Source organism: Rattus norvegicus, chromosome 4 (genome assembly GCF_021556685.1).
Source record: "Rattus norvegicus strain SHRSP/BbbUtx chromosome 4, alternate assembly SHRSP_T2T, whole genome shotgun sequence".
In the NCBI taxonomy this organism is placed as follows: domain Eukaryota; kingdom Metazoa; phylum Chordata; class Mammalia; order Rodentia; family Muridae; genus Rattus; species Rattus norvegicus.
This window is the reverse complement of record NC_141537.1, coordinates 56797521-56813745: the sequence shown is the minus strand read 5'-3', so window position 1 is coordinate 56813745 and position 16225 is coordinate 56797521. Positions and strand designations below refer to the sequence as shown.

Below are 16225 nucleotides of genomic sequence, written 5' to 3'. Positions count from 1 at the left end.
TTAGAAGTCATTATTTTTGGGACAATGGTTCACTTGACTACCAGTAGATTTTCTTTTAACTGGAGAAATAATATTCAGAAGCAGTTGGCCATAAATTTATACAGAAGCCAGTGTGCTGTCATCGTCTGTATATTGCAGAAGTGACGACTTTCATCTTGAAAACAATTGTGGCCTGTGATTGAAAAGCAGTCATTTGGTCAACACAATGACAGCAGTGGGAATGTTAGATTGCGAAATTTAAATATAGTCTTATTTTTAAAAATGATGTATAAATATCAGAAACTGATGTTATTATGATGTTCAGAACATACGCTTTTTCCAACTGAAACCTGTTGTTTGAATCCTAGTAACTGTTTAGGAAACACTTAAAGAACTTTACACATTCTTTCTGCCAACATACATTGATATTTACCAAAAATGATTATAGTGTGAATCATAATATTTATTTATCCCATGCATTGATCTAAGCACTTTACAAGAATTGACTAATTTAAGTTTCATAAAATCTCTATGAGAAAAAAACTTCCATTATTCTTACGTCACAGAAATTCATGGGAAATACTAAACAGGTTAACAAGTCTGACATCACTAGAAATGTTTTGTTCAGTAGTAGAAAGTAGGTTTCATCTTGAGCATCTAAAGACTAGTACGATAACGCTGACTGATTAGATAAAATTATTTTCTTCCTCAGTTTTCACCCTTAGTAATATAAAATCATTTTTTGCATAGATTCCTGAAAATAATAATTTTAACAAAGCACATGTACTATTCATTCATGATCATTGGCCAGCCTTCACTGTGCATGAATGCACAAATGGATGGGGAGATCATCATGAGCATGTAGCTTTCTATTTCTCATGCCAGTGGCCCTTTCTTCATGGCTGTGTCCTCTCCTGTAGGGACAAGAGTTCTTAGTAATCTTGATATCTGTGGTCTCCTTGGAGACTTCATATCATGATAACACTTTCAGAACAAAGTCAATTATAATAAACATATATCTGTTAAATCCTAAGAACACACTCCACTTATATCGGAACTCTACAACTCTCCATTTATAGGCAAGTTATTATATATCTGTAATCATGTCATTTGATAATTTACATTTTATGTTTTATAAACAACCAAATAAACTTTGCAAATAATTTAAGAAAGTCATTGTAGGATGAAAATACATAACATTAACCTATTTACATGTTAACTGTACATACTTTGGAGACTATAATGTAGAAAAGGACAGCAAGAAAAGGGAACCGCATTGCAGAAGAGAAATGACATCCAATATCCCTTGAGAAATTGACCCTGCAGGGAGAAGATAGGCACCAAGTAAAGGAATTGCTGTCAACTGAATGTTTCAAGTTGAGAAAGACTAATCTGTGGAGATGAAGGGAGGTTTAAAGGCTGTTAGAGAAAAAGAAAAGTCTGTGTAAAGAGCTCAGTGCGATGGAATGGGAAAACATTGGAGTTCTCATTGCATTTGCATTTGACTCCCACACCTGTGATTATAGAAAAGTTAATAAGAGGGAAAGCACAAGTGAGCAAAAGTTATCAGGAGAAAAGATGAAAGCTTCCAGGAGAAATGGAGCTTAGACGAGACAAACTGTCTTACATCCTGCTGTTCTGCCACGATTACACTTGTCACAGTGAATTATGGGACTTTGATGGTTGGAGCAGAGCTGGGCTTCTCCACTGCTCATTCTGCCTTGCCCAGCAGAGGTTTCGAAGAGTAGACTACAGTGATCTACTCAGAAGCAATGGGACTGATCAGTGCACCTGCTTCAGAATGCAGTTGAACTTGCTACAAAGTCAAACGTTTAGGCTTCTCAGTGGGATGTTCTGTTGATTTTGTGTTGATGCTGGTAGTTCCTAACACGATTGGTGTCATATTTCTACACATGTACATTTTCCCCCTTCAAGTCGCATTCTAGGCAGCTAGTAGTGAATATTCAGACTGTTAATTTTTATTCGTTTAGCTGGTATACATAATGTTTAGCTTAGGTATTCATCATTATTTTCTAATGTATATGATACAGTCCTTATTTCTCCCTGTGCATCTCGGCTGATTTTCTACTATACTATTAAGAATGACAATGCATGGATAAAAATCTTAATATCACTTAGAACACACAATGTATTTTTATCTACCTCTTCTTCCTTAGAGGAAAATAAGCCCAATGGGCTGTTACTATATATGCTAACAGTGTTTTCCTAATCTTAATAGGCAGTGCTGGTACACCTGTCACTTTTAATGAAAATGGAGATGCTCCTGGACGCTACGATATCTTCCAGTATCAGATAAACAACAAAAGTACAGAGTACAAAATCATCGGGCACTGGACAAATCAACTTCATCTAAAGGCAAGTATCACCATCGTCATGCATTAGCCTATCTAGCTCTCAAAGAGGGATGTTTCCTTTTAGCGTACAGAACTCAAACATCTTCAGAGGAATCTCACTATATCTATAAAAAGAGGGAGGTCAAATTTTCTTCGGACTATGCACTTAGAGCCCAGGTTGAAGTGGGTTCCCAGTGATCGTAGCAGCTGGCATTTATTTGTCTAGGTTTTGCCAATAAGCCGGCTTCAATTTTTCTCATATGGGACTCTGACAGAACCAAACAAGCTTTTATCAGTTTAAGTCCAGAAAAACTATCTTTTAAACACAGAATGCCCTGAGACTTTGAAGCAAGATATACCCTAATGTCACCTGACAAAAACATAAAGGGTTGTTCTGGCCTATGAAACCATCATGAGCTTGAAGGTGAAGAGAAGTCTAGGAGAACCCACTGTGCAAGGGGCAGGGTTAGAGGTAAGAGACTTGGTTCAAAGCATCTTTCATTTTACCTAAAAAGACTTATTTCACATTTTAACAGTCCCGGCTCTGTTAACGCACACTGACTTAGGTGTAGAGTAGGGTGTCCTGTTGACTCAGTGGAGAACTGGAACCTTCTTATACAAAGGCTTAGGAGTATTTAGTCCCATCACAGAGCCTAAGGAATGACTAAAATAGGGAGTGTTTTCTCTGTGGGCCATAAAATGCCTGTAAAAATACTTCTCCTGACCTAGAAACTGCTTCTCCACGGTTGTATGTTTGCAATGTGCAATTAATTTACTCTTGTAATGACTGTCATCTTCTCAAAGCCATGTAATACAGAGCATTTGACACCTCTCAAAAACATCGGATGATAGTCTAATACATTTTTCTCCTCCTGTATGTTCAAATACGTCTCTTGAAGTGACAGAGTTTTGTAGTCTCTGCCACCCAAGTTCACAGCAAAGCAGTGATGATAATAAATTACAGAACTGTAGTTTGCTTTCTGCAAGTGCCTTCCTGATGGCTGGGACAGCAGCTCTCATTCAGCCGTGCAGAAACAGCTTTGCTTCTAGCTACTGCAAAAGGCAAGCCTGGCTCTCCAGTGAGGACTTCAGCCCGTGTGTGAACCTCTTCCATTGTCCTGAGACCTAAATCGATTTATTGAAATGGAACTTTGAAAAATGCCACAGATTATTTATAATCTGAAAGTCAATATCTCTTGGACAGGCCTCTTTTGGAAGCATATCTCTGTGAAGTAAACTGAATATGACCAAGAAAAAGTTGAAAATGGCTTATTTGGGAAAGCCGTTTTTGTCTGACCTATGCCCACATCAAATTGCTTGTCATGTTGTTTTGGTTAAGAATTTACATATTAAGCTGAATTGTCTGAAATTGTCACGTAGTACGGATAGTACCGAGGTCCTTCTCATGGACAAAGAGTCCTAAGTAACAATCACACCAATGGCACACATAGTTCTTCTTTGTACACATAATCTGTGCATTCTAAAATTCAGAGTGGATTCTTAAGCTGTTCTTTTATGTGCATTTAATGATGCATACATGTTTTATGTTCAATTTTGTTATTTCTCATAAATATATCACAATAGCTTGTACAACTTTCTGTGCAGGCTGGTGATTGCTTATACTGTATAATAGTGCTAGGCTTATTGAAAAAATGGCACTGCCATTCTCAGGAAAGACAGTGAATGAGGCTGTGGAGGGCAGATATACATCAAGGACTGGATTCACATAACTCGGCTAGGAAATTGGAACAGACCATTGCTTGAAGGAGGAGTCCTTTGGAAGCTACTGATTTATAGGCCTCTGCTTTAGATATTGGCATAATGTATAACATTATTTTACCTTCTTTCATAAACCCCAAGGTCAAAGTGACCACCTAACATGGTTGTAATAAAAATTAAATGCAGTAAAGTAAGAAATCATTTAGTCCATTTCCTCATGTACCTGTGACCCATAAGCACTGCCTCATATGTTACTCCCCGTCTCAGAATTCTATCTAATCTTGTGATTCTGAGAGTTCTGTAAGTAGAGACCTGAAGTCCTTTGAGAAGAGGCACTTGAGTCTTCTTTAGAATGTTCTGAACAGGAGGAGAGGGAAGCAAGAGAGTAAGCAAGGACAATATGTGGAAATTCTACAGAAAATCCTACATTGAAAATGTTGACATAATCAGTTCCTACTTTCTTCCAGTTGGAAAATTTTCTCTGCACTTACAATGTACTTGTCACTTAAGATAAATGCATAGAATTTTGTTTTGTTTTGTTTTTTTTACTGCAATGGTATTTTGATAGATGTTGTCACCTGGGCAATTACATGGCTGAGTGGTTTCCAAGACCTTATTTTCAAAGTATAAAATGTTTTCTTTCCAAAGCAGAATTTAAAATTTCATTTTAATGGCATTCTGTGTACATACATATATACACAGATGTATATTGGACACAAGGCAATGTTCTGACACAGGCTTACAATATGGCAGGCTAATGAACAAAGTTATCAGCTCCCTGGTATACTAATTTTTTGTGACGGAAACATTTAATTAATACTTTTAGCAAATTTGGAATGTGCAGAGCAGCATTATTGTTTTGTTATGTTGTTTTGCATTTTTGTGGTTGTTATTATTATGTGAACAAAGGGTACAAAGTTTCAGATCAGCGGGAGGAATAAAAACTGCTATTGAATGGTCTCGATAAGCTTATTGTGCTGGTAAGAGGTTACAGGGATTGGTTTAGAATTAGATATGGGGTCTGTGCTTTTAAGACCCTCACATCCTAGGAGGGGAGAAATAGATTCAGAACAGAAAAGTTAATAAAAGACATAGGTGTCCTGCTGAAGGTATCCACATAGTGTTCAGAATGGTAGTCTCATAGAGGGGCCTACCTGCCATAACCACTGTGGAGTTACTGTTAGAGAGCACTGTGAATGGGGATTTATTTTCCATATCTGACATTTCCTTTTTTAATTGGATATATTTCTTTATTTACATTTCAAATGTTTTTCCATTTCCAGGTTTGCTGTCCATAAGTCCCATATCCCTCCCTTCCCCCATACAGGTGTTCGCTGCCCCCCCAATCCACCACCCGCCTTATCACCACCCCCAGACATTCCTCTGCACTGGGGGTCCAATCTTCGCAGGACCAAGGGATTCTCCCACTGGTGCCCAACAAGGCCATCCTCTGCTACATATGCAGTTGCAGACACGGGTCATTCTATGTGTAGTCTGTGGGTAGTGGTTTAAACTTTGCCTCCATATCCCCTCCTATGGGTATTTTTGTTCCCCCTGTAAGAAGTAGTGAGGCATCTGCATTTTGGTCATTCTTTTTCTTGAGCTTCATGTGGTCTATGGAATGCATGTTTATCAATGAATATATACCATGTGTGTTTTTCTGTGATTGGGTTACCTCACTGAGGATGATATTTTCTAGTTCAATCCTTTTGCCTATGCATTTCAGAAAGCCATTGTTTTTGATAGCTGAGTAGTACTCCATTGTGTAGATGAACTGCATTTCTCTGTATCCATTCCTCTGTTGAAGGGCTTCTGGGTTGTTTCCATCTTTTGACTATTATAAATAAGGCCGCTATGAACATAGTGGAGCATGTGTCTTTGTTGTATGTTGGAGCATCTTTTGGGTATATGCCCAGGAGTGGTATTGCTGGGTCCTCAGGTAGTACAAAGTCCAGTTTTCTGAGGAACCTCCAGACTGATTTCCAGAAAGGTTGTACCAGCTTGCAATCCCACCAATAATGGAGGAGTGTTCCTCTTTCTCCACTCCTTCTAAGCATCTGCTGTCACCTGAATTTTTTTATCTTAGCCATTCTGAGGTGGAATTTCAGGGTTGATTTGATTTGCATTTCCCTGATGACTAAGGATTTTGAGCATTTCTTTAGGTGCTTCTCATCCATTCGGCATTCCTCAGCTGAGAATTGTTTGATTAGCTCTGTACCCCATTTTTAAAGAGGGCTATTTGACTCTCTGCAGTCTAACTTCTTGAGTTCTTTGTATATTTTAGATATAAGCCCTCTATCAGATGTAGGATTGGTAAAGTTCTTTTCCCAATCTATTGGTTGCTGTTTTGTTCTAAGGACAGTGTCTTTTGTCTTACAGAAGCTTTGCAGTTTTATGAGGTCCCATTTGTCGATTCTTGATCTTAGAGCATAAGCCATTGGTGTTTTGTTCAGGAAATTTTCCCCAGTGCCCATGTGATTGAGACTCTTGCCCACTTTTTGTTCTATTAGTTTGAGTGTATCTGGTTTGATGTGGAGGTCCTTGATCCACTTGAACTTTAGCTTTGTACATGGTGATAAGAATGGATCAATTTGCATTCTTCTACATGCTGACCTCCAGTTGAACCAGCACCATTTGTTGAAAATGCTATCTTTCTTCCATTGGATGGTTTTAGCTCCTTTGTCCAAGATCAAGTGACCATAGGTGTGTGGGTTCATTTCTGGGTCTTCAATTCTGGTCCAGTGATCTATTTGCCTGTCTCTGTACCATTACCACACAGTTTTTATGACTATTGCTCTGTAATAATGCTTGAGGTCAGGGATGGTGATTCCCCCAGAAGTTCTTTTATTGTTGAGGATAGTTTTCACTATCCTGGGTTTTCATTTCTTATACTATTAACCAGATTTACAACTGTTTTCAGACTCTCAATGTTAATCATTTATCAGCCACTTACTGGACTGCATTTATTTGTTTTCAAAGAACCAGTTTTGTTTTGTTTTTCTCTGGCTGAGCTCAACTGCCAGGGGATTTTCTTTCCATGCAGTAGATGAGTAGGCATTTTTGAGTACAGCAAACCTTTCCTGAATACATGTAGTGAAGTGAATGGATATTTGGAGTGAAGCGTTCTTTACCTTGGAGAATGTGTGACATATACTGGATCCTTAAAAGCATCATTCTTATTGTTGGAAAAATCACTGATTTTTTTCTCCTTTGAATGGAATGAATCTGTGTTTTTAATTAAGCTGTCAGGGTAATTTGCTTATTTTGATGTAGGCTTTCTACCCAGTAATCCTGGCCTGCACATGAAATGTGTATTTCTCTACAGGGAGCAAAGTTGCACAATTAGGTCTCTATTTTGATAGAGATGCATGTCTCAAGAGACAAGTGATCCTTATAGAGATTACAAAACAGATTGTAACCTAGAGGTTTGGACTAAACAGGAGAGTCTGAACTGCAAGAGAAACAACCATATGCTGCTTTGAGTCCACAGGGAGGAACAGCAGTGAAGTTATTGGAAGGGCTGAAAATAACCCAGGGCTCACTAGTTTATGCTTCCAACCAGAGCCAGTTTAAAAAAAAATTAGTGTAGGAAAGACACATGCTTTTGCCTGCTTTGTTCTTCTCATCATTTCATTCAACTAGGTGAAAATAAATATAAAGTATATGCATAGAATAGGAAGTGACTGAAAATAATAGCAGATGGTTGAATCTCAATAATGACTCAATCAGGATTATTCATAGCACAGGGTCCATTGGGAGGAACTGCAGCGGAAACAAGGTGTCTCTGAGCCTGACTTAATTGTTTAGTGGAACCTTTTCTAGAGAAGTAACTTCTCATGCAGTTCTGAATCCTGATCGTGTTGTTCGGTGAAATGAAAGTGTCTATGACATTAAATGCATTGTCCTATCATTGTATAAAATATGAGTTTGGAGAATCAATGATGTTTGAATTCTCACCTCCAGTATATCATTTTTACCTCTTGTTTCTCATTTACGATCTGCATGGAAACTACTATATCAACGTCATGGAGTTATTGAGATAATGTAGTAAATTGTACACACATATTGAGGGGTGAGCATACGGGATGATGATATTGTTTTATCAATATAACTCAATCACAAGAACTTATGGTGGGTTCTTCAACACGAAATTAGATAGAAATAGCATATGAAGACTGTAATTTCGCCACATCCCTTCATACTCTGGGAAGTGATTGGTTATAAAATCAAGTTGATACACCATGGTAACATGTATCTATTCATTAAGATCTAAGTATATTTTACATAAAAAATAACATGGCCTCAATCATTCAAGTTCGGTTTCATAAACAGAAGCAAGAAGATTTCTGTTGACATGGAGCCCCATTAAATCCGTTTATTACAGCCTGCTTTGCAGTTCCTATAAAAGTTTCTTTTAATTGCATATAAAGCTCTGCCTCAATGGTTTGTTATTCTAGATAAATGTCAGCAGGTTTAAGCAAAATCATTAAATTCATTACTTCAATACAGTCAAAAGCTGATGAAATGAAGCAGATTAATGTGAACTTGCAATAGTGATGGGCTGCATGGAGCTGGAATATTTTAAGGGAGACTCAACTGCTTTCTTAGTAGTCATGCATTTTGCTTTTGTCTGTTTTTCTGTGTGAAATGTAGTGTGCACCTGAAAATAGTCTTAAATTACTATCTACATGTTCCTCTTCCAAAGTTTGCTAACATGAGATAATTTCATACAGTTCTTCCTTTTCTACAAGCATGAATGGAGGGTCAGTAGCAAGAGACTTTGTGTACATAGTCTCATGTCATTAAATGGTGCTGTCTTTATATATTACCATGAAAATCTTTCCTTTGGCTTCTTTTCTTTATTATAAAATGATTAATCTAACACCTGTAATATATTTACAGTGTATCAATTTATTAGTTTTAAAAAGTGACTTTAGTATTATTTCTTATATAACTCTTTATGGGCTAAAAATCATTGATAAAATCATATGTTGGCATTCTGAGTAAATACTGATTAAATCCTAAACTATATTCTTGCCAGGCACAATATAGTTGTTGTTCACTAAATGGTTACTAAATATACATACATATATATATATATATATATATATATATAGAGAGAGAGAGAGAGAGAGAGAGAGAGAGAGAGAGTAAGATTGTGTATAGCATGTCCTTTCCTATAAACATAAATGGAATTTAACCTACAATAAGATTGGATATGAGAAATAAACAATGAACATTAATTAAGAAGATACCCAAGGGGCCTCCACTCTCTTAGAGAAAGGGATGGGGCAGGGTTAATGTGGGAGGAAGACAACTTGGAAGTGAGGAGACTACATTTATGGAGCCCAGATAAAATTATGCAGCCATTATTCTATAATTACCACTGGCATTTTTTTCTGTACCTACCCTTTGTATTACTTTCTGCATTCAGTGTGTGTGTGTGGGGGGGGGGGGCTGAAGTCTCTGAATAACTTCCTAAATTTATCCTTGAGGAGTGCAACCCATTAAATGGCAGTCCCACAGCTCCTCCACAAGGATTTCATGATACTCCAGGGAAGAGAGGTGATCCAATGAGAACTCTTGCACAGACAATCACAGAGGGAAGAAAAATAATTCTTTAACAAGTTGAGTCACCCTGAGCAGCTAGAATAGAAGCCAATCTGATGGGAGAACATTGTACAAATGAATGGACAACTAGAAACTAAATTTTGTAGTGTCTCTAGTACTACGAGAACAGTTTTAGGCATGGTATAAGATTTAGTAAATTTTCAAGACATACTCAGCTTTGAATTTAGGAGGACATTTTGGCAGCAAAATCTATGTTGACTAGAGAGAAAGTTGTTTATGAATTAGGTAATTAACAATGTTTTGTCTTATTTTATGTAATTATTTGTTAGATTTTCTCTAACTTGTCTCATTTACTTTTTTGAACCTCTCCCAGAAAAATAAACATTAAGGAGACTCAGTAATAATTATCCTTGGACAATAAGAAAATGAAGACACAAGAAACAAAAATTAAAAATATTTGGTAAACTTCTTCCAAGTTGCTCAGTAGAGTAAATGGATGAACTGTGTTATTATTTTAAAAGCAGTATATTGTGTGGTTTTTCTTGGGGAGACATTCATGTCTTATCAATATAGATAGGGTACAGGTGATAGAACAAAGAAAGAATTCTACCTAAATCTAAATTGGCAAACAAATACACGTTTGAGGTCCTTAAAAAGCCACTACCCAAAGACTATATACGTGGACTGACTCTGGGCTCCAACTGAATATGTAGCAATGAATAACCTAGTAGGGGCACCAGTGGAAGGAGAAGCCCTTGGCCCTACCAAGGTTGGACCCGCAGTGAACGGAATCGTCGGGGAGAGGGTGGTAATGGAGGGAGGATGGGGAGGGGAACACCCACATAGAAGGGGAGGGAGAGGGGTTAGGGGGATGTTGGCCTGGAAACCGGGAAAGGGAATAACATTCGAAATATAAATAAGAAATACCCAATTTAATAAAGATGGAGAAAAAAAGAAAGGCATTGATGAAGAGTTAAAAGAGCACAAGAGTAGCTTTGTCACTGAAAAGCTTACCAACATGAATGATAATTCACAAAAGCTATGTCCCTGGAACTTTGTGTCTAACTTGCAGACAGCTCCACAGTGGAGTGTCCGCTCCCCAAGAAATGTTCACTGTGTAAGCTTGCTGGTGGATCCTATAAGTCCTATTCCTTTCTGGACATCTTGAACCTCTTACATTTCGTGAGCTTCTAGACTTCTTCTTCTTTTTTTTTTATTGACTATTTTCTATTTAAATTTCAAATGTCATCCTCTTTCCCGGTTTCCCGTCCATAAATCCCCTATCCCATAGTCACTCTCCCTGCTTCTATGAGGGTGTTCCCCTACCCTCCCACCTACACCTTCCCACCTAGTCGCCATGACATTCCCCTACACCGGGGCATCGAGCCTTGGCAGGACCCGGGCTTCTCCTCCCATTGGTGCCCAACAAGGCCATCCTCTGCTACATATGCAGCCGGAGGCGTGAGTCTGTCTTCGGATGATAGTTTAGTTCCTGGGAGCTCTGATTGGTGGGTATTGTTGTTCTTATGGGGTTGCAAGCCCATCCAACTCCTTCAAATATTTCTCTAACTCCTCCAATGGGTTCCACTTCCCCGTTCAATGGTCAGCTCCGAGCATCCTCCTCAGTATTTGCCCTGCTCTGGCAGTGCCTCTCAGGAGACAGCTATATCAGGCACGCACTTCTTACAGCAGCAATATTGTCTGGGTGCCGCGGCTGTATGTATGGGCTGGATCCCCAGGTGGGGCAGTCTCTGGATGGTTTTCCTTTAGTCTCTGCTCCAAAATTTGTCTCCGTATTTCCACCTATGAATATTTTCCCCCTCCTAAGAAGGACTGAAACATGGTGTTTTGGTGGTCTTTCTTCTTGAACTTCATGTGGTCTCTGAACTGTATTTTAGGCAATCTGAGCTTTGGTGCTAGTACCCACTTATCATTGAGTTCATACCAATTGTGGTTTTTTGAGATTGGGTTCCTCACATAGCATGATACTTTCTAATTCCATCCATTTGCCTACGAATTTCATGAAATCTTTGTTTTTAATAGCTGAGTAGTATTCCATTGTGTAAATGGATCATATTTGCTGTATCCATTCCTCTGTTAAAGAACATCTGGGTTCGTTCCAGCTTCTGGCTACTATAAATAAGGCTGCTATGAACATAATGGAGCATGTTTCATTGCTATATATTGGAGCATCTTTTGGATTTATGCCCAGGAGTGGTATAGCTGGGTCCTCGGCTATGTTTAATTTTCTGACCAACTGCCTGACTGATTTCTAGAGTGGTTAGTACCAGCTTTCATCCCACCAACAATGGAGGAGTGATCCTGTTTCTCCACATCCCCCCCCCCCAGCTTCTGCTGTCACCTGAGTTTTTTATCTTAGCCATTCTTATTCCTGTGAGGTAGAATCTCAGGGTTGTTTTGATTTGCATTTCCCTGATGACTAACGATGTTGAACATTTCTTTTGGTGCTTTTCAGCCATTTGATATTCCTCAGTTGATAATTATTTGTTTAGCTCTGTACCCCATTTTTAATAGGTTATTTGATTCTCTGGGGTCTAACTTCGTGAGTTCTTTATATATTTTGGATATTAGCCTTATACCAGATGTAAGATTGGTAAGGACCTTTTCCCGATCTGTTGGTTGCCATTTTATCCTAATGACAGTGTCCTTTGCCTTACAGAAGCTTTGTAGTTTTATGAGATCCCATTTGTCGATTCTTGATCTTAGAGCATAAGCCATTGGTGTTTTGTTCAGGAAATTTTTCCAGTGCCCATGTGTTCCAGATGCTTCCCTAGTTTTTCTTCTATTAGTTTGAGTGTATCTGGTTTGATGTGGAGGTCCTGATCCACTTGGACTTTAGCTTTGTTCAGGGTGATAAGTATGGATTGATTTGCATTCTTCAACATGCTGACCACCAGGTGAACCAGCACCATTTGTTGAAAAGGCTATCTTTTTTCCATTGGATGGTTTTAGCACCTTTGTAAAAGATCAAGTGACCATAGGTGTGTGGGTTCATTTCTGGGTCTTCAATTCTGTTCCACTGATCTACCTGCCTGTCCCTGAACCAACACCATACATTTGTTTTATCACTGTTGCTCTGTAATACTGCTTGAAGTCAGGGATGGTGATTCCCCCTGAAGTTCTTTTATTGTTGAGTATAGTTTTCTCTATCCTGGGTTTTTGTTATTCCAAATGAATTTGCAAATTTCTCTTTCTAACTCTGTGAAGATTTAAGTTCAATTTTTTATGGTAATTGCATTGAATTTGTAGATTGCTTTTGGCAAGGTGGCCTTTTTAACAATATTATTCCTGCCAATCATTGGCATGGGAGATCTTTCCATCTTGTGAGATCTTCAATTGATTTCTTCCGAGACTTGAAGTTCTTGTCTTACAGATCACTTCCTCACTTGCTTGGTTAGAGTCACACAGAAGTATTTTATATTATTTGGAACTATTGTAAAGGGTGTCCTTTCCCTATTAACTATCTCAGCCTTTTTATCCTTTTAGTAGAGGAAGCCTCCTGATTTGTTTGAGTTAATTTTATATCCAGCCACTTTGCTGAAGTTGTTTATCAGGTTTAAGGGTTCTCTAGTGAAATTTTTGGGGTTACTTAATTATACTATTATATCATCTGCAAATAGTGATATTTTGACTTCTTTCCAATTTGAATCTGCTTCACCTCATTTTGTTTTCTGATTGCTCTGGCTAGGACTTTGAGTACTATGTTGAATAGTTGGGAGAGATTGGGTAGCCTTGTCTAGTCCCTGATTTCAGTGGAATTGTTTTAATTTTCTCTCCATTTTCTTAGATGTTGGCTGCTGGTTTGCTCTATGTTGCATTTACTATGTTAGGTATGGGCCTTGAAGTCCTGATCTTTCCAAGACTTTTACCATGAAGGGATGTTGAATTTTGTCAAATGCTTTCTCAGCATTTAATGAGATGTTCATGTGGGTTTTTTTCTTTGAGTTTGTTTATATAGTGGATTACATTGATGGATTTCTCTCTATTGAACCATCCCTGCATCCCTGGGATGAAGTCTACTTGGTCATAATGGATGATCATTTTGATGTGTTCTTGAATTTAGTTTGTGAGAAACTCATTGAGTATTTTTGTGTCAATATTCATAAGAGAAATTGGTCTGAAATTCTCTTTCTTTATTGGCTCTTTGTGTGGTTTAGATATAAGCATAACTTTGGCTTCATAGCTTAAATTGGGTAGTGTTCCTTCTGTTTCTGTTGTGTGAAATAGTTTGGACAATGTTGGTGTTAGGTCTTTAAGAATGTCTGATAGAATCCTGAGTGAGGTAACCCAATCACAGAAAAACACACATGGTATGCACTCATTGATAAGTGGCTATTAGCCCAAATGCTTGAATTACCCTAGATGCCTAGTACAAAAGAAACTCAAGACGGATGATCAAAATGTGAATGCTTCGCTCCTTCTTTAAAAGGCAAATAAGAATACCCATGGCAGGGAATAGAGAGGCAAAGATTAAAACAGACACAGAAGGAACACCCATTCAGAGCCTGCCCCACATGTGGTCCACACATATACAGCCATCCAATTAGACAAGATAGATGAAGCAAAGAAGTGCAGGCCGACAGGAGCCGGATGTAGATCGCTCCTGAGAGACACAGCCAGAATACAGCAAATACAGAGGCAAATGCCAGCAGCAAACCTCTGAACTGAGAATAGGACCCCTGTTGAAGGAATCAGAGAAAGAACTGGAAGAGCTTGAAGGGGCTCGAGACCCCATATGTACAACAATGCCAAGCAACCAGAGCTTCCAGGGACTAAGCCTCTACCTAAAGACTATACATGGACTGACCCTGGACTCTGACCTCATAGGTAGCAATGAATATCCTAGTAAGAGCACCAGTGGAAGGGGAAGCCCTGGGTTCTGCTAAGACTGAACCCCCAGTGAACTAGATTGTTGGGGGGAGGGCTGCAATGGGGGGAGGATGCGGAGGGGAACACCCATAAAGAAGGGGAGGGGGAGGGATTAGGGGGATGTTTGCCCGGAAACCCAGAAAGGGAATAGCACTCGAAATGTATATAAGAAATTCTCAAGTTAATAAAAAGAAAAAAGAATGTCTGATAGAATTCTGCACTAAACCCATCTTGTCCTGTTTTTTATTTTTTTTGGTTGGGAGACTTTAATGACTGTTTCAATTTCTTTGCGAGTTGTGGGGCTGTTTAGATGGTTTATCTGTTCCTGATTTAACTTTGGTGCCTGGTATTTGTTTAGAAAATTGTTCATTTCCTCTAGATTTTCCAGTTTTGTCGAGTTTTGTAGTAGGATCTGATGATTTTTTTGAATTTCCTCAGTTTCTGTTGTTATGTCTCCCCTTTACCTTCTGATCTGGTTAATTTGGATACTGTCTGTGTACTTTCTGGTTAGTCTGGCTAAGTGTTTTGGTCTTGGGCATTTTCTCACAGAACCAACTCCTTTTTTTTTTCTTTGATTCTTTGTATAGTCCTTTTTTTTCTACTTGGTTGATTTCAGTCCTGAGTTTGATTATTTCCTGTGTTCTACTCCTTTTGGGTGTTTTGCTTCTTTTTTTCTCCTAGAGCTTTTAGGTGTGCTGTCAAGCTGCTAATGTTTGCTCTCTTCTGTTTCTTTTTGGAGGCACTCAGAGCTGAGTTTTCCTGCCAGCACTGCTTTCATTGTGTCTTTTTTTTCATTGTTACCTTTTTTTTTCTTTTTAGTGTGTATTTTCCCTCCTCGTGTTGGAGTTTTTCATCTATTATCCTTTGTAGGGCTGGATTTGTGGAAAGATAGTGTATAAATTTGGTTTTGTCATGGAATACCTTTTTGCTGGATATAGTAGCCTGGCCTGGCATTTGTGTTCTCTTAGGGTCTGTATGACATCTGTCCAGGATCTTCTAGTATTTCTAGTCTCTGTTGAGAAATCTGGTGTGATTTTGATAGGTCTGCCTTCATAAGTTACTTGACATTTTTCTCTTACTGCTTTTAGTAATCTTTCTTTGTTTTGTGCATTTGGTGTTTTAACTATTATGTGATGGGAGGAATTTCTTTTCTGGTCCAATCTATTTGGAGTTTTAGGTTAGGTGAGTTTTCTTCTATAATTTTGTTGAAGATATTTACTGACCCTTTAGTTTGGGAATCTTTCTTCTTTTCTATACCTATTATCCTTAGGTTTGATCTTCTCATTGTGTCCTGGATTTCGTGGATGTTTTGGACTAGGAGATTTTTGCATTTTTTTGTGACTGTTGTGTCGATGTTTTCTATGGTATCTTCTGCCCCTGAGATTCTCTCATCTATCTCTTGGGTTCTGTTGGTGATGCTTGCATCTATGACTCCCATTCTCTTTTCTAGATTTTCTATCTCCAGGTTTTCCTCCCTTTGTGCTTTCTTTATTGTTTTTATTTCCATTTTTAGATACTGGATGGTTTTGTTCAATTCCTTCACCAGTTTGATTGACTTTCGTGTTTCCTTTTTAAGGGCTTCTACTTGTTTACCTGTGTTGTCCTGTATTTCTTTAAGGGAGTTACTTATGTCCTCTTTAAGTCCTCTAACATCCACATGAGTTTTTAATCATAATCTTGCTTTTCCAGTGTGTTGGGGTATCCAGAACTTG

General features: G+C 38.3%; 1 protein-coding gene and 1 non-coding gene across 8 annotated transcripts in view; both read left to right on the top strand.

The window, feature by feature from the left end:
• The window catches only part of Grm8 (glutamate metabotropic receptor 8), a 906417-nt gene that overhangs the window by 737617 nt on the left and 152575 nt on the right, over nt 1–16225 (top strand). For all 7 annotated transcript variants that reach the window (XM_087659148.1, XM_087659147.1, XM_087659150.1 and 4 more), the window contains 1 exon segment: nt 2219–2355. In XM_087659148.1, coding sequence (XP_087515274.1) covers nt 2219–2355 — 137 coding nt within the window.
• LOC147994775 (small nucleolar RNA SNORD36) lies at nt 256–329 on the top strand. Its single transcript, XR_015687286.1, has one exon. It is a non-coding gene; the product is annotated as a small nucleolar RNA SNORD36 (small nucleolar RNA).